Source organism: Dreissena polymorpha, chromosome 8 (genome assembly GCF_020536995.1).
Source record: "Dreissena polymorpha isolate Duluth1 chromosome 8, UMN_Dpol_1.0, whole genome shotgun sequence".
NCBI classification, from domain to species: domain Eukaryota; kingdom Metazoa; phylum Mollusca; class Bivalvia; order Myida; family Dreissenidae; genus Dreissena; species Dreissena polymorpha.
The window spans coordinates 35223495-35249532 of record NC_068362.1 but is presented as its reverse complement, the minus strand read 5'-3'; the positions used below and the strand labels follow the sequence as shown (position 1 = coordinate 35249532).

Below are 26038 nucleotides of genomic sequence, written 5' to 3'. Positions count from 1 at the left end.
TATCATACGGTTTATAAACCGTATGATACGCTTTAAACCGTATGATACGCTTTTAAGACTTTTGGACCGGTTCGTACGTTAAACCGTTTGATTCAAAACCGTATGATACGAATGGTATCAGACGGATTATGACGGGTATTATTCAATTTATTGTGCCGTTTTAAAAATAGATTTATTCAGTGTAAACAGTATGATACGGTTCACGCTAAACCGTATGAAACGAATCGTAAACCGTCTGATACGAATCGTATCATACGGTTTCGCATCAAACAGTTAAGCGTACAATCGGTCCAAAAGTCAAAACCGGCTGATACGATCGTATCAGAAGTATGGGATACGGATATGTCCAAAAGTCGTATTCGTATCAGACGGTTGTGTTAGAACCGTATCAGACGGTTTTTAAACCGTATGATACGTTTTAAACCATATGATGCGCTTGTAAGACTTTTGGGACGGTTCGTACGTTAAACCGTATGATTCGAAACCGTATGCTACGAATCGTATCAGACGGTTTATGACGGGTAATATTCAATGTCCAATCAGTCATTCAGATCTAAAAAAATAGATTTATTCAGTGTAAACCGTATGACACGGTTTACGCTAAACCGTATGATACGGATCGTAAACCGTCTGATACGAATCGTATCATACGGTTTCGCATCAAACAGTTAAGCGTACAATCGGTCCAAAAGTCAAAAAAACCCCAAAATGACCCCAAAACCGTCTGATACGGTTCTAGCTAAACCGTCTTTTACGATGGTATGATACGAATACGACTTTTTGACCTATCCGTATCCCATACAGAAGGTTTATTATCGCAAAACCGTATGATACGGTTTTAGCTTAACCGTCAGATACGATCGTATCATACGGTTTAGACTTTTGGACCTATCCGTACACCATACTTATATGAAGCAAAACAATAAGCGCAGAAAACAGTGTCGTTTTTTTAATAAACCAGTTATTATGATGAATTTAAAATATAGTAGAATGCTATGTGTGTAATACTATTTGCATATATCTCCAAACTATGTAATCGGGGTTTATACGTCTTCTTCCTGAGATGATCTTGGATTAGTACTAAATATTTCTACTTTCATAATTCTTATAAAAAAGAAGAAATTTGTTTATAATTTTTTTGCCATGCATATCAAACCATTCAGTTAATATATAACAATTCAATTGAATTTAAAGTATTGCCTTTTAAGTTTAATAAAAATGCTTTGCGTTTAATTTTTATTAACATGTGTTTTTCTGTTGTTTATTTATGCAAAGTGTGAGATTTTGCGCCTCGCCCGACCTAATTTAGCAATTATTTTTTCATTAACCGTAATATGGCGGTGAGGTCAGAATTAATGGTTGTTGTATTTGATGCCTGGTTTGTAATTTCTTTGAAGTCGTTAGAGTGCTTTCCCCATTTAAGTGATTGTTGCTGGGCTATGTGTGAGGTTTGCTTCGGCTTCAACTGCATGAAGTGCAGGGTAATTTAAATTGATATTTACAGGGTGAAGACTCAAGCTTTCATGGTTTTAAATAATAAAGTAATGTTAACATACTGGTGTTTGCTATTCTGGATAATGTGGTCCTTCATCTTCATATGCTAATCTTTGCAAACTTCTACTGGAGTATTACCTTTCCGAATATCGATTCTACGAAATAAAAACTACCAAGTAGGTTAATAAAAATATAACTAAAATACATAGATATCATTAAACTTAGAAAAGTAACCAGGAGAGAAATTCTTGTCCTCAGGTCTTTTAATCCAAATATAATAGATCGTTCTTCTGAACTTTTATTGTAAAACTAACATTTACCACAGCTTATTTATATACATACAAAAGCAATAGCGATTTCAAATTTGCTTTAAAAATCTCCGTCTGCGAAGGACGCTGAATTAGGTGCAACACACACATGAATCGGTGTAACTCCACTGATGTCCTTTTTGTTTACGTCCTCACCTTCAATAAAAAAAAAATAATTGCTTAGCTCAATAATGCGTTGCAATGCATAAATACAATGTAAACGCACGAATAATTTATATTCATTAGTGTTCTGATAAGCAAGCATCGTGTAAAGAAGGTAAATGATCTTCACTCGATTGATTGACATCAACTCCGATCTCTAAATAAATAAAACACAATAGAAAGCGATATTATGATAAATAATTAAACTTAATTTAAAATCAGCCCCATAATGTGACAATATAGTATAATATTATGACCTTGTACATTGCCTCTCTCATTTCTATGCTTTAAACTCAGATATGAAACCAAACACAAATCTAATTGTATTTGTTTGATCATTCAATTTGCAATTTTATTACATTTTACAAAAGGATTCAATAAATACTGGTTAATAAACCTTCTAATCGGATTCAAACATGTTTACACATGTCAAAATGACATTGTTATATGCGTATGGAATAGTAATACCATTGCAAACCAGTTAATAAAGGTAACCTTTATGAGTAAACGGACAACGTCCACATTATTGTGATATTTGGCGGCCTGTATCGGCCTCTCTGCAATTGTTGGGTATTTCTGTACAGGGCATCGCCGAAGAATAGCTTCTGTTGTTCTGAAATACATTATTTCAAAATTGCTGATACAAATATTTATAAAATCACATACTCGTAATAAATCCGTTAACAAAGGTAAGTTAACAGAACTTCGCATTTTGATTAAATGGATGATATATATCTCTAAAAATACTTTATCTATGATAATCTGGTTAACTCGCTCTGCAGAATGTTAATCTCGCCGATTAATATCAAATATCGACCAATTGCGTCATTTTGTAAAGTTAAGTTAAAGCGAAGCATATTTTCACTTCAAAAAGTCATTATATATAAATATCAATTCAATCAGAACAAGAATATTAAACGGCCTATATATACACCATTTTACATGTACATATACAAATAATAGATTCATACAGACAAATAAGATTTTATAAAACTAAAACGCAGAAAGGAAAGATATGTAAATGGCCCTTGGATAATGATGCAATTTCGATGTTTTTATTTTATAACTTCCAACTTGTCTTGTGAAAATTGTATTAATATTTGTCAAGCTATATATAATTATTATGCAGTCTGTAAATTATAAGGTATACCGTGGAAAGGATGGGTATGATATTATGACCAAAATAATCTTACTATTACAATGAGTATAAGACATATGAAACATTATTAACGTTGTTAAATATATACTATACTAATTGCATGTTTGAAAATATTTTTTTCTAACATTGATGTCATGTTATAGAAATTAATCTTTGATTTATATAAATGTATAACAGCAGCTTTATTTAAAAATAGTACAATCCTAAGTAATACCATTTAAAAGATTGCATCATTCCTCGATAGACTTTACGTGTTATTGTCCTAGATTTTGTTTATATGTAATTATATTGTTATTGAATTTTAATGTTATATAATGCTATTTTCAAGTGACATAAAATAATGTGTATACTTTAGTATTGAGACGATGTGCTGTTGAATATGTCTGATTACTTTCTGTCTGACAAAAACATTAAGTAATGTGGTTGCTAGATATTACATAGGGCGAAATAACGTCAACAGATTGTCAAATGCGAAGATGCTACATATATTTTGTCCAATAAACGAATGATGTTCATTTATTTATACATCAGTGGTTACGGGTAATTCATATCGCGTTCTACTTAAACATTTGTCAAACGATTTGTTTGTGTATTTAGACCAAGTGATTGACAAGTATGGTATAGTTAAATGTTTTTTTTTTTCATTATCAAGTTTGGACAACTGTTTGTTGACGTGCATGTTTCAATGATAAAGCAATATGAATAAAGCAGAATTTAAAAAATATAGACAAATATAAACATACAGTAAAACATTTTTTTTCTGATGTTCACTAATGATATATACGTATATTGTAACGTTCTTCAGGTATCCATATTTAATACAATCGTATACTGGCGATCACATCTCTTAAATATGCTAGTTTTATATATGTGAAGTTTTAAAAGAATGTTTCGCAAGTTGGCAAAACTTTTGTTATTGTGAAATGCTGCTAAAAGGTTTGATGTTTCAAACTGTCCTGTTTAAACGGAACAATTTGATACGGTCTATCGAGTGGAAAATCAGTGCGATTTCATGATATTATTGTATGGAAACCCTATCAAAACTACAGTTTACTTCAATTAATTTAATATTTAACCATATATGTTATATTTATTTGTATACATATTATATGACAAGCGCGTTTCAAAAGTAATTTTGTTTTTGAATACTTGTGTGAGGACGAAAAGAATAATTAAACGTGATCCGAACTGCTTTGCGGTTCCAGTCTTTTTCAGACTATATTTCAAGTAAATAACAACCCAATAGTTTATTTTGTGGGATTTCGGCTAAACATACCTATGCATTAAAATGATTTATTTCAACGAATTAAACTTATGGATGCAAGAGGTTTACCGGTAAATCGGCTTACCTACCGAAACAACCATTTAATCGGTTACATTTTTGGGAAAAGGTTTACCTGATTTTTATGAGTTTTTTTCATGGAATAATTCGTACGATTTTAGGCTTTGCGTGTGACATGCTGCCAACATTGTCTAAAGAAACTGATAAGCTATAAAAGCAAGCGATCTAAAATAACTTTCATTTCTATAAAGTACACGTACGAGCAGTATGGCATGTTAAACGTATACTTCAACATTTTTTCTACTTACGGCTTTTCGATAAACCTGTTAATAACCGGTAACGGCAAAAGGTTAACCTGTTAATGTTTTTTTGTACCTCTTGCATCCCTAATTAAAATCATTTTATTTTCCGAAGCGTATTGCGCAATTGTTTAATGTGGGATCCGAAAGATGTATACTCAAAAGTCGTGTATTTGAATATTTTCTGCGTACATGGAACTACATTGTCAGTAGTAGCTCCATCTCGCATGTTTAGACGACGTTTTTTGTTTAATACAGACCACTGATGAGTCGCTCATTTACTTGTGCAGTTCATGCGTTCTTTGTAACGTGGGCGTCGATTTTACATTGCTTTTCGTTGCATACATATCAAAAACTTTCAAAAAATGGAAAATATATTACAGTTATGATTAGATATAGTATTATTTATTTGAACTGATTAACGACTATGGTAACACAAACGCAAATTTGATACCTAAACAAAAACGTGTACCGTGTGGGGTGTTATCAATTTTGTGCGTAACGTCTCAAATTAATTGGATAATAAAGACAACATAAACAGTTTGTATCGATAATTATTTTGATATTTGTGAATGTCGATTCGAAACGTTTACATTTATTTTCGGTTTTAATTTAAATAAATCTGCGTAAGACACACACCATAAAAATAAAAACGCTTCCTTAATACGATTATTTAAATTATTATTTCTCAATCCAAATAAAATGATTACAAACCGACAATTTACCAAATGGGTTAAACAGTTTAAAAACCATAATTAACAAATAACACTTAAAACATGTATACAGACAACAATATAAACACACTTCTGCTAGATTATAAATACATTTACCATGTGTGGTGTGTGGCGAAAATCATAATGCACGTGCACACATGATTTCTAAAAGAAGTGGGCTGAAGTTTCATATGTATTGTTATTATTATAAAATACTAACAAAAAGTTAATACATTTTCCCATATCGTGTTTGAGTTAACAATATTTGCATTAATTAACCAATATGCCGAAACATTTCACCATTTTCATAAAAAGAATAATATTTCACGAGGACAGTAAAAACAACAACGACACAATGTATTCGATTAAGCTCATGGGTTAACCCACCATTTCTTTTTTTAAGTACCTTAATCGTTTAACAAAACACACGGCCCACATCATGCATCACTTTATCAATGATGGTGTCGTCTTATTTTGTATCAACAATACCATCGCCCTCAAACTCCTTAAGATCTTCCACAAGAACCGCAACTAATTCAGGCATTGCTTGTTCCATCCGCTTCGCACCTTTAACAAGACATTTCACGTTCATACATCAATATATATGCAGTGGTATTGTTTCTCAAACAAACTGTTCTTACTTTTTATAAAATGCGATGTGTAATTAGCATATAAGTGTGCTCCTCATTTATCTAAAGATATCTTATATAGACAAAGCAACGATCATCATAGATTAAACCTAGATTAAAATAGGTGTAATTCTAGATAAACCTTAATGTAAACATATTAATATACATCCCATTGTGGAACATGATAATGAAGAACAATTACACACGTGAAAATATGCAGTGGAGGTCATCGCTTAAGATACGTTGACGAGGCACATAAGTGCTTAGACCAAATGTAAGTGGAAATGACTATCTTACCGCGTGTATAAGCATCATCCAGTTCCGAGCGACGTGTTTCTGGGCTTGTTGCCTTTTTCTTGTCATCAGTTTTGAATTCTTGGTCAATTTCCATTGCTTCATGTTTCCCTTTAAAAATGTACTGCATATTTTCTCTGATCGTCTCTTCAGAGACGGGTTCTCTGTAGCAAAATAACAACCAATATATACTGTAACCTTTGTTTCGCAGATATGTATAACTATAAACTAATCATATGACGTAAGCGTGGACACAAATTAATTTTATAATATGCAAATTGTAAAATCGCTGTTTATTGACTTATCTGATACCTTGGTTGATCCAGAATGGTATGTTTTGTTTTTCCCTTCGCAAGAACTTCATACAGTTGACATATATATCTGTCAGTTTCACTGTACCTCATATTTTGTTCTTCCCTGACGGCGGCCCAGTGAAGTGTCTTTTGCCTCAGCTCTTTGTTGACGCTTTGACTAATCGCCTTTGGACATGCCCTTTGCTGGGTTTCAAACAATAACAGTTGCGTCTCCACGATGCTCTGCACCTACTCGTAAATCAATTTTAATTTAGTTTGACTAGATACTGAGTATATGCGAGCATGAAATATTATAAACGATGCATGCTCATAAATTATTTAGTGACACAAATAATATTTTATTGATCATTACAATTTAAAGTGTTGTTAAATTTTTGACTGAAACATTTGATCTCACATCATCCAAGTTTTTCTTGGACTGGTCAGGTATCGGTATTTTTGATCTAACAGCTTTAGCCTCGTGCGTTCGTGCCTCGTATTCTTCAAGTATGGATATGAAATTGCCGTACACGCCGTATAACATCTGCTTGCTGGCTACACAAAATAATAAGACATTAAATCACTACATATGCTGCTGGTGCTTGCACGTTAGTCGACATCTACTACTACTACAACAACTACTAAAACTACTACTAATTCTTCTACTACTTATATTACTACTACTACTACTGCTACTACTTATATTACTACTACTACTACTACTACTACTACTACTACTACTACTACTACTACTACTACTACTACTACTACTACTACTACTACTACTACAACAACAACTACTACTACTACTACTACTACTACTACTACTACTACTTCTGCTGCTGCGTCTGCTGCTGCTATTACTACTGCTACTACTAGTACAACTACTACTTCTACTACTACTACTACTACTACTACTACTACTACTACTACTACTACTACTACTACTACTACTACTACTACTACTACTATTACTACTATTACTACTACTACTACTACTACTACTACTACTACTACTACTTCTACTACTACTACTACTACTACTACTTCTACTACTACTACTACTACTACTACTACTACTACTACTACAACTACTACTACTACTACTACTACTACTACTACTACTACAACTACTACTACTACTACTACTACTACTACTACTACTACTACTACTACTATTACTACTACTACTACTACTACTACTACTACTACAACTTCTACTCCTCCTCCTCCTCCTCCTCCTCCTCCTCCACCTACTACTACTACTACTACTACTACTTTTACTACTACTACTACTACTACTACTACTACTACTACTACTACTACTACTACTACTACTACTACTACTACAACAATTACTACTTCTACTACTACTACTACTACTACTACTACTACTTCTACTACTACTACTACTACTACTACTACTACTACTATTACTATTACTACTACTACTTTTATTACTACTACTACAACAACTACTACTACTACTACTACTACTTCTACTACTACTACTACTACTGCTACTACTACTACTACTACTACTACTACTACTACTACTACTACTACTACTACTACTACTACTACTACTACTACTACTACTACTACTACTACTACTACCACTACTTCTACTACTACTACTACTACTACTGCTACTACTACTACTACTGCTACAACTACAACAACCACTGCTGCTACTACTACAACTACTACTACTACTACTACTACTACTACTTCGACTACTTCTACTCATTCTACCACTATTATTACTACTACTACTTCTACTTCCATTTTTACGGCGACTAAAACAAAAACATCATCAACAACGATTATAACTTCTACTACTGCTACTATTACTCCTTATTGAAATACAATACCTTCTGCTGCGCGTTGCATTTGCATCATCGCCTGAGTTTTTTGGTCCTGGTTAAAATGGGACTCAACGGGCCTTTCTGAATGATTATGTGCGTCATACCTTGGCTGTTTATTACTATAGTCATCCGCATAATTAGCTCCAGGCACAGACGATACATTTTGCTGCTGTCTTGATCCATTGCCTGGTCTCTTTGCAACCGTTCTCTCTTTTTGAGGGAGGCTGTTTCGTTCTGCAGATTTCATTTGCGCATGTCCGGGGGCTTTTGACTGATCTAGTTTATCTTTGTTCGCGGCCTCGTTCTGTTTCTCTAAGGCGTTTGGAATCGAAGATGGATTGTTGGTTGCTTGTTTTTCTTTCATATCGTCCTTCTTTCTTTGACCATTTCGTGGTTTTCCGCTATGTGTAGCGTTTGACTTGACTGCAGGCCCATTTGGCTGATCAACGTCGTTGTCTTTATTGCCTCTGGTGCTTTCTAATGGATTTTCGCTCGACGTTGTTTGTGCATTAGGTTTGCTGCAAATGTATACATTATTCCTTTTCACATAACTATTTAAAATACAATAGAAAATAAATTTACAATTAAATAAAAAACAGTTAATCTCCATTGTTTTACTTGAAATCGTAAAAGAAGTAATACTATAAGTAATAATAAATAAAGTAAATTAAATAATAATAATAATATCAATTATAATGATAATTTTAATCATAATATAAATACCTGTTCATGTTGCTGGAGTCTTAGTTTCTCAAACTCTACAACTCATGTACCAGTGTACAGAGTCTATACTTTCATTTTTAAAAATACCTTCCGGGTCTCGGAATGCCAGCTTACAACAAGGAAATTACTATCGCACAACCCTAGCAATGCTTCCTATTCCAATAAAACAAAACCAATTATGATATGAACCTTATTTTCCATGACACATTATGGCCTGTTCTTAATTATTACTTCCTGTTCTAAAAACCAAACCAACACGTCATTCAAAAATATTTTATTTCCCAGAGAAGTAAAACGAAAATGAAACACCCCATGCATACATGGTACCGTTCCAATCTTCTTAACTTACGTATTAGACTGTAGATATCCACGCAAACAAATGATAAGAGCGACTAAATGTTTTGCTAAAGATCATATACCGACGGGATGAAAACTTCATTAAAACCAAATGGTATATTATGCATGTATACATATACATTTCAATATTATGGTAATAATGTTAGTTGAAAAATAATTTTATAAGGACAGGTTGTGCAATAATGGAACAAATGCAACAATCGTAACCAAAATAATTAGTAGCACATCTTTATTAGTTTGATACATTGCAAGACATTCGAACTGTATTGATGTGCTATAATATTTTGACTCTGTATAAATTTGTTATAATTTGAATGTCGACATTATAGTATTATAGTGGTTAAATGTCCTCGCCACCTTATACTAATTAGTATATATGCTGCTTTTTACCTGTCAATCGGTCAGTTTGTTCGTAAACCATTTCGTTCGCACACGTTATCTAGAGAACGTTTGCAACAACAATCATGCAAATGAGTATGATTGTTGTTGGTGGGACGGAAGTTGTTTTTTGATTTTTGGGTCAGTTCAACATATAAATGTTTAAGGTTAGAGTGTTTGTAACACATACAACTATGATAATGAACATATGCTTATGGTTTACCTTTACGTTAAAAGGAATATCTTTATAAACTACAGGATAACATGTCAAATGTAAAAGGCTACACAATATCTAGATTACTAGTAAGATCAGCTAAACAAGTGTGCGTATTGGTATTGGAAGACAAAATACCCCTTTCCAGTTTCAGATTATGAGATCAACGGTCAAGGTTTAGTGGTCGTAGACAATTTATTTCTTATAGCATTTATCGACAACTTGGATTTTAATAGAGTATACTTGGAGAATTCAAGTCATAGTTTACAAAATCTCTTGTTTGATAGTATACGAAAGATAAAGGAGTATTACGCTAAACGTCAGGCGGAGACTTACATATAAAATAAATCTTAATCGAACCGTCGCTTATATGGTGCCCTTTGCAAGTTATTGGTTAGTAAGTATTGCAAAATCCAGATTGCAGCACATTTTTTATTTACTTCGCGTGTCATAAAGTAGTAAACTTTGATTAAAATTGTTATGACTTGAAATCGTTAAGGTGCAACGGGCGTCATTTAATAGGTAACTTTCTCGAAAGTTGATTTCTGGTATAAAAACTTTAATCAGTGGGACACAATAATCAAGAAATTAAACTGTGCAGTAACAGTTTATCGATGTACACTATTAAGGCTATGCCGGCATAACCTCTATTTAAAATGCGGTATATTTGATGCTTCTAACCTTAAAAATCAATGTATGTTGTATGCGTTTCGTGTTACAAGGAAGGTTTTTACACGTGTATCGATGCGGATCGATGCTGTTATGGTTGTGTTACACACTTTAATCAATGCAAGTTCAATCCAGAAAGAGTAAATTATTTTTTGCATATCACGGTTGCTTTCGAAATTGTATCTATTAATCTTTTGCCGACTGAAATCGATTTTTATATGCCATTATCTTTTACAGAATGTACAGAGATTGGATTGTGTAAGACAAATAAAACTCTTAAAACACTTCACCATGCAATACGTTTTAATAAAACACAACAACAGGTGTCGACAAAAGCAACAGCACTCATCGATTACATTCCATATAAGTAACATAACTTATCATGAACAATACAATCATTCACACTTACAACAGGAAAAAAAGAGTCAACTCTTTATATAAGCCACGTATAGTCAATCAGTAAATGCACCAATAATATTATTAAACATATAGTCTGCATATTAGGAATTTCATAGTTTTCTGATATTGAATTTAAAGCAAACTAGGTTGAGTCATGTATCCTCTGAGCGAGCCTTTCAGGTCCGGCTTGATTTCTGCAAGGCGTTCGCTACCTGGATGTAAATAAAGAAAGTGCTTTGTTTTGCTAAAGATGTCTTATATTGAAATGTCACCGACAAATCATTTGCGATTTGTTTGTAAATATATGATCATAATCTTTAACAATAAGGTAGATTTAAACGCCACTTCCTACATAGCAAACACAACTCTGAGAACAATAATTTACAAATAAACTAATTAAATAACTGTTTGAGAGGCTTTTACAATAATTTAGTAATAAAAGAAACATAAAAAACTTACGTTCAAATGTAATACATTTTAAACATTTCGATTAAGGTATAACACAATTAAAACTTTAATAAGTCGGTAATGTATCACCGAGATTTAAGGTAATGTGCAATTTACCCCTTTGAAGACTGTCCGCCGCACCGGCTCTGACATTAGGAGCGACAGCCTTGCGGCTCGTATCATGCTGGAAACTTTGGTCAAGGGTCGACTGATCATGTTTTCCCCGCATCAGATGGGGGATGTTCTCACGCATGACTTCGGCGTTAATGTTCGGCCTGATTATATAAAACGAAGATTCAATAAAAACTGAAAGGTGAATGACACCAGATGTATGTTCGGACAAAATGCAACAACATCATTATAAAATAAACATTTGACAAACGAACTCTTGTTCACACATTTTTTTTACAGATTATTATATATTATTTCTATTGCTTTTGTTAGTGTAGTGTTGCTGATGTTGGAATAAACCATTTTAAACACTGAAGTTGGTCAAGCAGGTAATGCATACGTGGGATTATTAATTAGCAGTTTAACAACATGTTGATGTGTGGGGTTTGCTTTATTTCGATTTCACTTATTTATTGCATTTATATTATAAATAATTACAAGGTAGGTAAATGCTAACATTTAAAAAGTAGGTCGCAAAGTAAACTCATAACCAACTTCTTGCATGTTATTCTTTTACTATATCTATATTCACCAAACCTTGGCCGTGAATGAAATGCATGCTGTGTGCGCCCTCTCGCTAGAATCTCGTACAGTTGAGCGATGAACTTGTCCGTCTTGTCGTGCTCCTGCCCGTGGCGAACTGAACACCATTTTATTGTCTTCTGCTTAAGTTCTTCACCCAGTTGATCACGCACTTCGCCGGGGCAAGTTTTTAGCTGGGTTTCGAACAGTAAAAGCTGCGTCTCGACAATGCTTTCAATCTTAAAAGCCAAACAACAAGATGAGTGTAACGACACCTGTTTGCTGACATAAAAACATCAAAGCACAAGCGCAAAATAAATTTATATAATGTTGTAATGAATTCATCTAAAATGTGTACGTTTATAGTTTAGGTTAACAATTACCATAATGAATTTAAAACAATTACATAAATACAAGGATTGTATTAGGTAAATGTACTTAAGTAACTATGGGAACAGACATACGTCGTCATTTCCCTTCCGCGACTGGTCAGGGATTTGAATGTCAGATATTGCCAGACGCTTGTTTGGGGATTCGCGCTTCTCATGCTCCTCGATTATGCTGATCACGTTCCCGTAGACGCCATAAACCATCTGTTTACTGGCTGCATTGCAGCAGGTATCGGAACATTTCATTTTTAGTTCAGTTACAGTATCCAAGAAAATTATTGTTTTCTTCATCTAACAAAATTGCAGGGGTTACACAGCGAACAAATTGCTTTCCTTATTATTCCCGATTATCCAAAACACAACTTTCGCATGCAAGTATGTCAGAAAGAAAAAAGCCATGATTCATACAAAACATAATTATTTAATAACATATAATTACATATTTAAAATAGGTTTGATTTATAGCATAGTATATTATACAGCCCGTTGAATTTACACTCAAACAGTTCGTATAATTATGTTCTTAAAATATGAAATAATATTAGAATTAGAATAATGATACGAACCCTCCATTGATCGCTGTTTCTGGCTTTGAATTTGGATTGGCGAATCTCCACCTCCTTGGCTGTAAGTAGTGGGAACATGACCGCCCGAAACACTCGATACACCGTCGGACCTATTGTACCTTTAATGTGTGTTTGTTCAATTGGTCACGTATCTTTAAAATCATTTCACAATAAAATATGCACCATAAAAAAAACAAGAAACCATGTTGGATAAATTTATATTGTTTACATCTACAAACGTATAACGCTTTTAGCATCGACTATAACTTTGTTATATTTAATTTCAAACAATAATGGTAAAGCTTTAATAAAATAAAATATATCTGGCCTTTGAACGTTCAGTCCCACCAAAAATCGATTCTACCATTACATTCAATTTAAAACAATTTAATAGTCCATTAATAACATTGCGACTGGTTTATGGCCGTATATTGGCTGTTGTTGTTTGATGCGGTAAAATAATAGCGCGTACGTGTAGGCAAAATCAATCAAATCAAATAGATATAGGTATGGTAATACGTATAATTAAAAAAAACCTTACTTTTGCCAAATGCGCTGACTATCCGGCAGAGACATGTTTTATTATATTTGAAAAACTACCGAATCAACTACGATCGTGTAATAGGAACTTACTTCATGGATTCGATCCGCATTGATTGGAAGCGATTAAGATTTTATCTGCTTAGACTTACCTAAATTCATTAACAAGGAAGGTGATTGATCAACTTTCTGTAAAAAACCAGGAACTGATTTGCTTTGGAGAATTTAAGAAAAGGACTCGTGTCGTGGTTTACGAATTATTGCAAAATATATTTAAAGAATACGTAGAAATAGCAGAACCATACGCAACATTAAATCACATTCTCCTCATTTTCCCACGTTTGCTCAGCATCATAAGCATCATGATGAATCGATATAATAACATACAACATTTTTACTCTCTTATAGCTTTGAACAAGGTATAGCACGACCTATTATGAGGAACCATTACAATGTTCGCTGTATAAACGTGTTCGGTTTACTGTTATTGCATGTTCTGATCATAATGATTATAAAGATTTTAACCATTGTCATAATCATTACTCTAATCTTTCTTCTCTCTTCTTCTTAAACAAAAAGGAAACAACATGTCTGATTGGTAATTGATCTAATGTCAATTGAAATAAGGTAATTCCATTTTTCCAATATCTAACTTCTTTTAAACGTTATTGGCGTGAGTTCAATACAAGTCATGGCTTAATTATGTCGAACGTGTCGCTAAACCAGTTTTGTTATGACGCTTTAATGTAGTAATTATTACAACAATACTTCTTCCAATACAGCTAATTACAACATTAGCCTTGCACAGTTCCAAATGTAGACTAGCACAATAAAAAGCTCTATAAAACTTAACTAGATATCAACAACTAAAATACGTTTAATTTACTTTAAAACATCTGAATAAACGAGAGTCTTCAATAATCTTCTCAGGTACTTAACCTACAAATCAAACTTGAAAAGTTTTCAACATCCCCTTCTTTTTCTCTTTAACAACGCGCATATGTTTTAAACGACCCCGCCTACCTATTACTTTCTTCCAAAGCATTATTCTAAGCATAACCCATTTAGTACTGGCGTAAATATATGACTTTACACTCCGTAAATGTATACATTTAATATAACAGTTTCATGCCACACATTGATTGAAAAAACATGTAAAAGATACGCAGTCCAATATTTTTGTACAATAAAAATACAACATATAGATGCACCGTTTTTACTGCGTTTATTTTATCAATTTGCTTCCTAAATATATATCTTAAATATGCATAAATTTACATAAAATAAAACATAATTAAAGAGAAACCCATAGGTAATTGACTGAATATATTGTTTGTTTTAATAAGTAAAAAGAAACTAAACACAAACAAATATCACTTGTTTTCCTTTTTTTCTGCATTTTTTTTTAATTAAGTCCGAAAAAGCCATAACTAAAACAATAACATTTTAATAATAAAACAAAACATTAACGTATACATCATTAATAGAAAATAAAGCTTCAAAACAAAAGAAGGTATATATTGATACGGTTTGGAAAGCAGATCACAATTATATTTTTAAAACACAATACAATATATACATATGTATGTCAACAAAGTATTCACATGTCAATAAACAGTTTCGTGGCCATGACATAGGACGGGACGGTTTGGAAAGCAGATCTTAATTATATATATAAAGACGATACAAAATATACGTATATCAATAAAACATTCACATGCCAATAGGCATGTATTGTTATAACAATTTCATAGACCGGGGACGGTTTTAAAAGTGGAACACAATGATATCTATAAAACACAACACATAATATATGTATATAGATACAGCGAAACTTCAATGCAGATTCTGACACTTATTTCACGTCAACCAAACTGTTTTCGAAGAGCTAAACGTTGTCTTCAAGTAAGATAGATTTATTTAAGTAGTATGATACAACATGACAAATCATATCTACATCTATATACATGATAAAACTATAAAACAATAAAACATGTATGACAAATGACACCATGTCAATAGCATCATACCAAGAATTACACAAAAATGAGAACCTATGGTATTGATATAGATCGTGTTATCGGAACTTAATTCCTGCTTCGACCAGCATTAATTGGAAGCGATCAAGATTGTATCTGCTTATATTTGCTGAAATTCATTAACCAGGAAGGTGATTAATCAACTTTCTGTAATAAACCAGGAAGTGATTTTGTTTACTTTCTTGAAAATACACCTTTTCAGAGAATAGGGTTTTGATATCGTTTTTAAAAAAGCTGGGTATCGGGAACAATCCTTTTTTTCTTATTGGCATAAGAACTTGAACTTTTAGAAAACATGTTTTTCGGTATTGTTAACGTTATACATGGAATAAGAAGAATTATGACATAATGACTGAGTCATAGTGTTTTATATTTAGCTGATTGTTTTCTTTTATTGAAGACAAATATTTAAAGTAGAGCGTCGGCGTTTATATCTTCTATATTTCTGTAATCAATGCGATATAAAATAGCTATTACAGTGAAGACATACAAGAAGAAATAATAAGCACATATTAGGTAAATAAATAACTTAGGTGTGATTTGTTTTCTTTGAAGGTTTACATATAATCTTAGAAAAGGTCAAGTATCATAGATTACCAATCTTAAAACTTTATTTAAAGTATACGCAGCTAAAGCAGAACCATAAGCAACATTCAATCATATTCTCCTCCTTTTCTCCCTTTTTTCTCCGCCTCATGAGCATCGTTATCCATCAATATGATCACACGCAACATTTTTTACTCTCTAAAAGATTTAAACAAGGTACAGCACTGCCACTTATAAGGAACGATTGCCATCTTCTCAGCATAAACGTGTTCGGTTTACTGTTATTGCATGTTATAATCATTATGATAATCGAATAATCATCATTTTAGCATGGTCATAATCATCAATATAATCTTCATTCTCTCTTCTTTCTTAATATCATATAATAATCGTTTACGCTCATTTTACAATTAAAGCAAACAGGAAGCTAAATGTCTGCTTTGTAATTAATCTATTGTCAATGGAAATGAGATCATTCCTTTTGTCCAATAAATAACTTTGTTTAAAAGTTTTTGGCGTTAGTTCAATACAAATCATGGCTAAATTATGTAGCACGTGTCGCTATACTAGGTCGGTTAAGACGCTTCAAGTCAGCAATTATTACAACAATACTTATTTCAATCCTGCTAAATACATCACGAGCCTTGCAAAGTTCCAAATGTACACGTGCATATTAAACAGATCATGTAACACTTCAATTGAAATCAACAACTCAAATACATTAAATCTTCTTTAAAACATCTGAAATAACGAGAGTCTCCAATGATCTCCTCAGGTGACATTACCTTCACAATCAAACCTAAAAAGGCTTCAAGAGCCTTTAGTATTTATTTGTGCAACAGGCCTATGTTTTGAACGATCCCGCGTACCTTTTACTTTCTTCCAAAGCATTATTCTAAATATACCTCATTTAGTACTGGCATACATATATGCCTTTACGATCCATACATTGTAAATATAACATTATCATGCCTCCCATTTATTGAAAACACATTGAAATTGATACGCATTCAAATATTTTTGGTTGATCAATTAAAATACATCATCGACATACACTGATTTTAATTAATTTATTGAAAACACATTGAGAATGATACACATTCCAATATTTTTGGTTAATCATTAAATTTACAGCATATTAATGCACTTTTTAACTTCATTTTTATATCAATTCGCTTCCTAGATGTATAGCTTAAATATGTATTAATTTACGTACAAAAACATAATTAAAAAGAAACGCTTAGATAATTGATTGAAGAGATTTTTCTACTTTAATTAGTAAAAAGAAACAAAACACAAACAAATATAGCTTGTTTTCTTGGTTCTGCCAAAAACTTCGAATTAAGTCCGAATAAGTAGTAACTCAAATAAGATCTGCTTTCCAAAACGCCCCGTCCTATGTCATTGCCACGAAATGTTTTTCTTGACATGTGTATACTTTGTTGACATGCATATATATATATGTACCAAGAAAATCATTTCGTGGCAATGACAAAGGACGGGACGGTTTGGAAAGCAGATCTTAATTGTATCTATAAAACACGATACAAAATATATGTATATAAAAAAGCATTCACATGGCAATAAGAATGTATTGTTAGAACAATCACATAGACCGGGGACGGTTTTGAAAGCGGGTTACAACTATATCTATAAAACACAACACATAATAGATGTATATAGATAAAGCAAAACATTTATTGTAAGAGCAATTGCGTAGGACTTAGTGTTAGATTAGGTAACTATAAATTGTTGAGCTTTCCACTCCAATATGTATAAATGCCTGTTCTGAATATATATGTACACATCAAGTATAATGATTAAATTTTGAAACTGTTACCAATCATGTATGAATTGTTGTAAGGATTCTGGCCTTACATTTTTTTATTCTCGAACGATCTTAGCAACGAGCTTACACATTACTTATTGTATAACGTATTTTACCATTGTTTTGTTTAGAATGGTAAATATGCATAATTTTTTCACAATAACTAACACATTTCATTTATATTTTACATACAAAATTTGAAATGTCAAATAAACACACTAATTCTTAATACATTATTGATAAAATGTAATAGTCCCCAACAACACTCGAAGTTAACACAGGTAAACTTGAATGAAGATTGTTGATACTTATTTCACATCAACCAAACTTCCTTCGAATTGCTCAACATCGTCTTCAAGTTGCGTTTTTAATGCTGGTTTGCAATGCAAAATTCGTTTTGCACCTAAAAAAGAGCTTGTAAATTAGAAATAACAATAATTTGACTTTAAAATTAGATCGATCGCACACACATAATTGATGTATACTTGTAAATCAAATATTGTTGGCAGGATGTTTTATTGTAAATAATGACATTTTTAGAAAACAACCAATGCACAATGGGTTGTAACATGTTTAACTTCATACATTCGCCATTTGTTTTGAGCGTGCAGCTAACACAGTTAATTATATGTGTCCCTAGTATTTATGATTAATTAGTAATGGGACATAATAAGAATTCGGCAACCTTTTAAAACTATGACATTCATATAACTTGAACATACACAGGCACAAACATTCACAATATCTAGACAATTAATATGTACGTATTATCACATACAACGACATTATTGTCATGAATTATAGTTACTCGTAATGTATACAATTTTTTACTACCATTACTATACATTGATAGTCAAGTAATAAAAAACATCATTGAAAGCTCAATGGCAATGATTTACGAACCCACTGATGTACACTAACGTTTGGGCGAAAGTGAAGAAGTCTAGTAAAACGATTATATCCTACATTCAAAAACAGCAAGGTCAAGCCAACTCTGTGTAATCTCGTTGGAAACTTACCTGCTTTGATAGGCTTTCTAGAGGAACTGCGTCTTGTTTCAGGACGCACGGCTTTCTTTTCCTCGTGCGTCCGGAAGTCCTCGTCCAGCTGTCTGGCAGAATGCAGGCCTCCAAGAATGTGAGGCATGGACTCCCGGATAGTGGCAGCACTGTGGGGCCTTCTGAAATTAAGATTTAAACATAACAGCTTGCTATTATAATCATACACAGATCTTGTGGTGTAATATGGTTCTTTTGTTTATTAGAATTCTGTATGTTTTAAAGCATACAAAAAGCGACAATATTCATGAATATCGTAAATGCAGTTATGCATATGTACGTCCACGTCTATAACAATATAAATTGTACTTCGCATTAGTGTATACATTAGTGTTTAACTCAAACCGCATGCTATATTATGCCAAAGACCAACACGTCCTTTTAAAATTACTGTAGCATGAAATACCTTTGCACAATTAATCAATACAGAATAGAATAAAAACAAAACCAGAGCAGATAATTTTAACCAACCTTGTTCTACTGTGAAAGGCATGCGTTGTTCTCCCTGTAACCAGTACCTCGTACATCTGGGCAGCAAACATGTCTGTGTCCTCAATGTTGCAATCCTTGTCTGCTCTGACAGCCATCCACTCCAAGACCTTGCGTCTTAATTCCGAACCCACCTCCGCCCTTACATAGGAAGGACACGACTTGGCTTGGGTCTCGAAGAGTAATACCTGTGTCTCAAGGATACTTCTAATCTAAATATTGAAGAAATGAGTGAATAAATAAGAAACTCCAATGACTAATTTGATGTAGCATTTCCATAAAATATTTTTATTTGTTTCGTTATTGTGCAAGTGTGTAAGTAAAAACATACAACTATTTCTTACAGAAGACGTAATTTACGTTAACCGCGATTATTTATATTTTATAACTGCTTTTAACGTTTAAATGAATCATCATTGATAAAAATGCGTCATTGATTGTAATTTATTATACAGCGTTATATATAATAAATATAATACTTTTTTTTATTAAAGTTATACTCACATCCTCGTCCGATTTTCCACGTTGATCAGGGATGTAAAGGAAGGATTTTTGCAGATTCTTGCTGGGCGACTCTCGTGTTTCAAATTGTTCCAGGATTGCCATAGCATTCGAAAACACGGCGTACAGCATTTGCTTGCTCGCTGGAGTCAAGAATAAATGACAAGCAGAGAAACAAGACATTGTGTTTAAACATACATGTGCAAAGTGTTTTAACGCCTTTAAGAATAATGTTGTAATAATGTATAAGCACTTTTTGTTAATATTGATAACGAACTACTCCTACTACTACTTCTACTTCTACTACTACTTCTACTACTACTACTACTACAAATACTACTACTACTACTACTACTACTACTACTACTACTACTACTACTACTACTACTACTACTACTACTACTACTACTACTACTACTACTACTACTACTACTACTACTACTACTACTACTACTACTACTACTACTACTACTACTACTACTACTACTACTACTACGACTACTACTACTACTACTACTGCTTCTACTACTACTACTACTTCTACTACTACTACTACTACTACTACTACTACTACTACTACTACTACTACTACTACTTTTACAACAATAACAACTATTGCTACAATAACAGCAACAACAACAACAACAACAACTACTACTACTACTACAACTACTACTTCTTTCATAATCATCACTATCATCATCATCATCATCATCATCATCATCATCATCATCATCATCATCATCATCATCATCATCATCATCATCATAATCATAATCACCATCATCATCATCATCATCATCATCATCATCATCATCATCATCATCATCATCATCATCATCATTATCCTGATCATCATCACCATCATTATCATGATCATGGTCATCATGATCATCATTACCTTCCTTAGATCTTCGAAGCTGGGTCTGCTTCATGTGTTGGCCCGGTAAATCGTCGAAGGTGTCCGACAATTCAGTATCGAAATCAGCACTACTGTAGGTTTTACCACGCCGTTCTTGGTCATAACCTACAGTTGCTAAAATTATTCAAAAACAAATATTTACTATTGAAAAAAAGAATGTTGAAAGTATTAATAGCTTGCACTATTTATGCTTCGATGATACCATAGTTATTCTTTAAATTTAAACAGAACATGTAAACATTTAAACATCTGAAAAGTATTATACGTATTGCCGTCACTATTTGTCGAAAGAGATACATAGAGCTATTTACAAAATTAACAATATATATTAATGTAATATGTATGAACCATATATCAATCGCCTGCTTATCAAAGCTTTTTGCATACGTGATGCACTGATCACCGAGGAACACGAACATGTATTATGGCTTTGTCAAAGGAACGTCTGAATTTCCATGAGGTCTTACACTCAGCGTTATAATTTATCATACAACATGTTATCCCGATCAGTATTTTTCTTTCATATGACATATCTATAGTTTCCGTATCGTTTTCGTCTGCATCTGGGTATAAATCACCGCTGATAAGAGTCCGCAGTAGTCAACAGTTTAATGGGATGTAACAAGCGAGACTTGGGGATAGGTTTAAATAAAGATGAATAAAAGTATGCCTTTACAGTTTAAACTAACTTGTCATTGGTTTGAATCCGTGTACATTCCTCATAGCCTGGCCAAATGCGTCATCTCTTGACAAATACAATTGTGTTCTTTCCAGACCTTCTCTCTTCGTTGACCTTTCAACAGCAGTGCGTGGTCGTCTAACAACACAAGCAAATCAAAAGTTTAACAAATACATTAACAATACGATTTTATTACAATGCATTTACATGTATATTTAACTGCGCTTCTTCAAACTTTTTATTCAATTTTACTAGCTCTATATAATAAAAATAAAATACAACAATTTTTTTATATAAATAATGAGAACAATACATACATTAATCATTGTGTGTCTTACCTTTGCATTTTAGCTCATCAATGACTACAATGTAACGTAATTCGGTTTATCGGATTCTTAAGAAACTGACCGAATAATACATCCGCGTCATGAAATTTCAAAGCAGGAAGGTTAATGTGAAAAGGAATTATATTTTTCTGCAAGGTGCGTGTGTTTTTCCAGTTGTTTATATCGAAACTAGCTTTTTATATAGTTCTTTCAGTAAGCTTTCGAACGCATGGCAGGTATAAGTTATTCTTAATTCCTATCGTGGATACACAATTTGAATCATTGTTAACGAATGTATTATCATTATGAAAATTGCATTATTATTATTATCATTATTATTATTATTATTATTGTTGTTACTATTGCTATTATTATTGTAATTATATGATGTTTAAAAACAGGTTACCAGAAATGATATATTTTGTGATTTGTTTTAGGTAAACCATTTTCCGAGTGGGTGCAGTTAGAGAACTTCCAGTGCCCAGCTGCAAGGTGTCCTTCAAAGTAAGGACTCATTTATGAACATACCTACTTTAGGTTTTAACCCTATTACCAGCATGTTCCAATGTTCCATGTTCATTCGTTTCCCTATATCATAAATATTGGTCAATTTGCGTTATTTTCTTATATAAACAAAAAGTCATGATCTTGCATTTTTTATATTGTAATATTTTAATTGTGGAAAGATATTAAAAATAGTTAAGTCTTCAATGCATCTAGATACTTCGTATTCGTTATTTTTTATAATCGACACGCGTTTATTACAAAGACATCATACACTTCTAATGCTAGAACACATTCTGTTTGATTGCGAACATTAATACGTGTTTTATATTGTAATATTTGGCAGAAAACCATTCACCTGGGTGTGTGCAAAAGATGGGGACTATACGTATATGAATGCACTGGGGAACATGAAATGTTTAACAAATGCTCACCATGGTAAGTATTATTTCTGACAGTGCTAAATATATCTTCATATCGTCATTGATTTCATGGCAGTGGCTAATGGAAATAAATTTTCAACATACGGTTTATACGGCGAACTCGGCCATGCACAGTGTACCCAAAAAACCCAGATCCAACTTGGCAATCAACGACCGAGTTTACTGTGTCAGTAGTAATCAATAGCATATGGTAGCATAGTCCAATACATTTCAAACAATTCAATAAACAATTCGACTCGATGAGTAAAGGTTTCTAAAATGAATTGAAGATCCGATATAAAATTCACTAGTACACCAGTGATTAAAAAAATCACATAAAGACCATGGTTTTGACGTATCTTACTGAAACGTTCGGTTTCACCTATAATCACAACATCGAAATACACACATATCAAAAATATTTCAAAATACACAAGGACATTAGATTTAAAGAAAATGATTGCTTTTTTAAAGTAACATTATTTCATGGACCTGGAACTGCGGCGACGAGTTCCACAATGGCGAGTATCTCGCTGCGGACCTTGAAGGTTTCACATTCGCCCTCTCTCAAGCGGTGCAACTAATGGGCAAGATGGGAAGCGCCTGGGTGGCGAACCTGATTACGGAGCTGGGCAAGCAATATGGGCAATAATAGGTGCAGTATGGTAGGCATATTGTTGCTAAATACGATAATGTTGTATGTATAAAGTAGTCTACATTATATGCAGGTTAATATGTAGTAGTAATAGATATACTTGTTAAATTAATGTCTAAATCAAGTGTATCATGACAAGTGTTATCAACATTCGCTCGCAGTGAGAATGTTGTTATATTTTACATTAATATGTGCGCTCGTGTGTCATACTTATAAACTTATAATTGTAGTTATTTGGTATATTTTGCAATTATAGCAAACTGTATGTTTCAGGAGGTTCATCCAGAATTATATAATATGGAACAAATCACCGCTCGATGAAAAGATGACGTGCATTTGTATAAAATATGAAAACGATATATACACAAATGTGTTGCGCTAACATTTGTTTAAAAAACTGGTGTATTTTATATCGGTTCTTCAAATAACATGTTACTGTTTTATCTCTTCTTTTCTCTTTTTTTTACTATGCTAAATTAACGTGAACATCTGTTGACCAAAGGATCTTAAACGAAGTAAGAAAGACTTACCTATTCTACAAAATGTGTCTCTTTTGTGTGCATTGTTATATAGATAAATGCATACATGAATAAGTAACATACTTACGGTATTGAAGCAAACCATGTTTCCTGATCATACATGCTTCGTATAGAAACAATTTTAAACATATTTGTGGTTGTGTGTCATTTTGTTTTAGGGTCCCGTTTTAATTTTAACATATTTTAAGCAAGTGAAGAACCACCACTAAATTATAATATCTACCTTAATGGATTGGTTCATCATGCATTAAAAAAAAGTATTTCATGTTCATGCAAAATAGTTTAGAGCAAATTACACCAGGGTTATTATTAAGGATGTAGTTTTTGATCAATTGACAACATGTTACAAACAGATTATTATATAGCTGGTGAATATTAACATCATTGGTTTATATATTGAATAAAAACATTAACACTGTTAAAATCTTAACCCATATACCATTATTAAAATTGTATTGCACATAAGTATTTCTCTCCAACGTATACTTAATTTGTTCTATCTTGTTTTAAGTTTTGATTGTTTGATTTGGTTGTGATTATATGGGATGTTGTGTGTTTTCCGTATGGTATTTCGCATGTCCGTTTAAGCATTCATGGTTATGAAATAATTGTGTACATGTTTGTATAAAATAAATTGCTATATATGTTGCATAAACGTTAATAAACGTGTATTATGCTTTAAACATAGTTGAATTATCAATTATGTTTTTCCAATACAATTGATACCACGTCGATTCCTTTGGGTGCGTGTGCTTCGTTTATTTATGACAGAGATGTGTACATGTGCGAAATAATGTGTACCATGTGTATGGAATGCTGGGTCGTTTGAATTTGAAACGTAGGCGACTTATACATTTACGCATCCGACGTCATTATTGTTATTGTTGATTTATGTAAATATCAGCTTAGTTTGGAATTGTTTTAAGTGTGAGGCATTTGCGAGTATGGAATCATTTATGTCGGGTAATTATATTGTTGGTATTTATATTGTATATGTACGTTTGTATTTATTATTATTACGAGAGCGCGATTATTTGAATTATTTTATTTACATAATATTTTTAATGTTTTTGTAAATTTGACTGTTTATATTATATATGTATTGTATTTGTTTTTATAGAATCGTCAACGAATAAAATTTAAGACGCATATCTCGTTTCTAAATCTTGAACGGCGGAACTCTTAACACTAATTATCTTGTAACTGCAAATGACACGCATGTATTCGGAGACGAAAAACAAAAAGAAAATACCTAAATTCATTGTAATTAATATTAACTCACACTTGTAATAAAGTTTCAGAATATATATCACTTATTCATGTACACATTTCCTATAAATGATTATTTTTGTTGGCAATAAATAAAACACAACTGAAACCAATTATGTTTTATGCTTACACTCAAAATAATTGTGTGCGTGTATAACGGGGTCTTTATAAAGCGACGTGTGTCTGAGTTTAAAAATAAGGAAAAGTGGTAATCTTCCAATTTATATTTGCCTTTATGTGGCTAACACATATAAACCTGTTTTCTCTTAGCATATTCAGTGTTGCGGCACTTTTATAATATACGTTTTAATATATGTTTGGTGACCTGTTCCGTCCCATAAAATTAGTTTCTATCACTACACACTATAGATCATTCCACCGTATT

General features: G+C 32.5%; 3 protein-coding genes and 1 long non-coding RNA gene across 9 annotated transcripts; 1 reads left to right on the top strand and 3 right to left on the bottom strand.

Moving 5' to 3' along the window:
* Nucleotides 1–5208: 5208 nt before the first annotated feature.
* LOC127842939 (uncharacterized) lies at nt 5209–9386 on the bottom strand. Of its 2 annotated transcripts, none has more exons than XM_052372738.1 (6): nt 9225–9386; nt 8508–9019; nt 7052–7188; nt 6653–6882; nt 6344–6504; nt 5209–5984 (listed from the first exon to the last, which is right to left on the bottom strand). In XM_052372738.1, the coding sequence occupies exons 1-6, from the start codon at nt 9230–9232 to the stop codon at nt 5887–5889; spliced, it is 1146 nt and encodes a 381-aa protein (XP_052228698.1). In that variant the 5' UTR covers nt 9233–9386; the 3' UTR covers nt 5209–5886. The 2 variants fall into 2 exon arrangements, with proteins under 2 accessions (XP_052228698.1, XP_052228699.1); XM_052372739.1 differs by having other exon boundaries at nt 6740–6882.
* A 1790-nt stretch (nt 9387–11176) lies between these two features.
* On the bottom strand, nt 11177–14003 carry LOC127843197 (uncharacterized). 2 transcript variants are annotated; one of them, XM_052373061.1, is made up of 6 exons: nt 13970–14003; nt 13337–13455; nt 12846–12985; nt 12397–12620; nt 11806–11963; nt 11177–11453 (listed from the first exon to the last, which is right to left on the bottom strand). In XM_052373061.1, the coding sequence occupies exons 1-6, from the start codon at nt 13987–13989 to the stop codon at nt 11374–11376; spliced, it is 741 nt and encodes a 246-aa protein (XP_052229021.1). In that variant the 5' UTR covers nt 13990–14003; the 3' UTR covers nt 11177–11373. The 2 variants fall into 2 exon arrangements, with proteins under 2 accessions (XP_052229021.1, XP_052229019.1); XM_052373059.1 differs by having other exon boundaries at nt 13878–13985.
* Nucleotides 14004–17514: 3511 nt separating this feature from the next.
* Nucleotides 17515–22379, bottom strand: LOC127842109 (uncharacterized). 2 transcript variants are annotated; one of them, XM_052371436.1, is made up of 7 exons: nt 22277–22379; nt 21949–22076; nt 21239–21373; nt 20341–20480; nt 19819–20048; nt 19309–19475; nt 17515–18692 (listed from the first exon to the last, which is right to left on the bottom strand). In XM_052371436.1, the coding sequence occupies exons 1-7, from the start codon at nt 22282–22284 to the stop codon at nt 18598–18600; spliced, it is 903 nt and encodes a 300-aa protein (XP_052227396.1). In that variant the 5' UTR covers nt 22285–22379; the 3' UTR covers nt 17515–18597. The 2 variants fall into 2 exon arrangements, with proteins under 2 accessions (XP_052227396.1, XP_052227397.1); XM_052371437.1 differs by having other exon boundaries at nt 19309–19469.
* Nucleotides 22380–22428: 49 nt separating this feature from the next.
* LOC127842383 (uncharacterized) lies at nt 22429–25466 on the top strand. 3 transcript variants are annotated; one of them, XR_008031585.1, is made up of 4 exons: nt 22429–22500; nt 22702–22768; nt 23115–23845; nt 24119–25466. It is a non-coding gene; the product is annotated as an uncharacterized LOC127842383 (long non-coding RNA). The 3 variants fall into 3 exon arrangements; XR_008031586.1 differs by having other exon boundaries at nt 23115–23855; XR_008031587.1 differs by lacking the exon at nt 22429–22500 and adding an exon at nt 22525–22558.
* The last annotated feature ends 572 nt before the right edge of the window (nt 25467–26038 follow it).

What these genes read in the sequence shown, in the direction of transcription:
- LOC127842939 (XM_052372738.1), bottom strand. An exon ending in ACCATTCTGGATCAACCAAG is followed by an intron (nt 6,505 to 6,652) that starts GTATCAGATAAG and finishes ATTTTGCTACAG; the next exon opens with AGAACCCGTCTCTGAAGAGA. An exon ending in GGATGATGCTTATACACGCG is followed by an intron (nt 5,985 to 6,343) that starts GTAAGATAGTCA and finishes GTCTTGTTAAAG; the next exon opens with GTGCGAAGCGGATGGAACAA.
- LOC127843197 (XM_052373059.1), bottom strand. Translation starts at nt 13,912, where the DNA reads ATGTCTCTGCCGGATAGTCAGCGCATTTGGCAAAA. An exon ending in AGTCAGCGCATTTGGCAAAA is followed by an intron (nt 13,456 to 13,877) that starts GTAAGGTTTTTT and finishes CACACATTAAAG; the next exon opens with GTACAATAGGTCCGACGGTG. An exon ending in CGCGGAAGGGAAATGACGAC is followed by an intron (nt 12,621 to 12,845) that starts GTATGTCTGTTC and finishes TTGGCTTTTAAG; the next exon opens with ATTGAAAGCATTGTCGAGAC.
- LOC127842109 (XM_052371436.1), bottom strand. An exon ending in GTGGAAAATCGGACGAGGAT is followed by an intron (nt 20,049 to 20,340) that starts GTGAGTATAACT and finishes TTCAATATTTAG; the next exon opens with ATTAGAAGTATCCTTGAGAC. An exon ending in GCCTTTCACAGTAGAACAAG is followed by an intron (nt 19,476 to 19,818) that starts GTTGGTTAAAAT and finishes TTTAAATCTTAA; the next exon opens with TTTCAGAAGGCCCCACAGTG.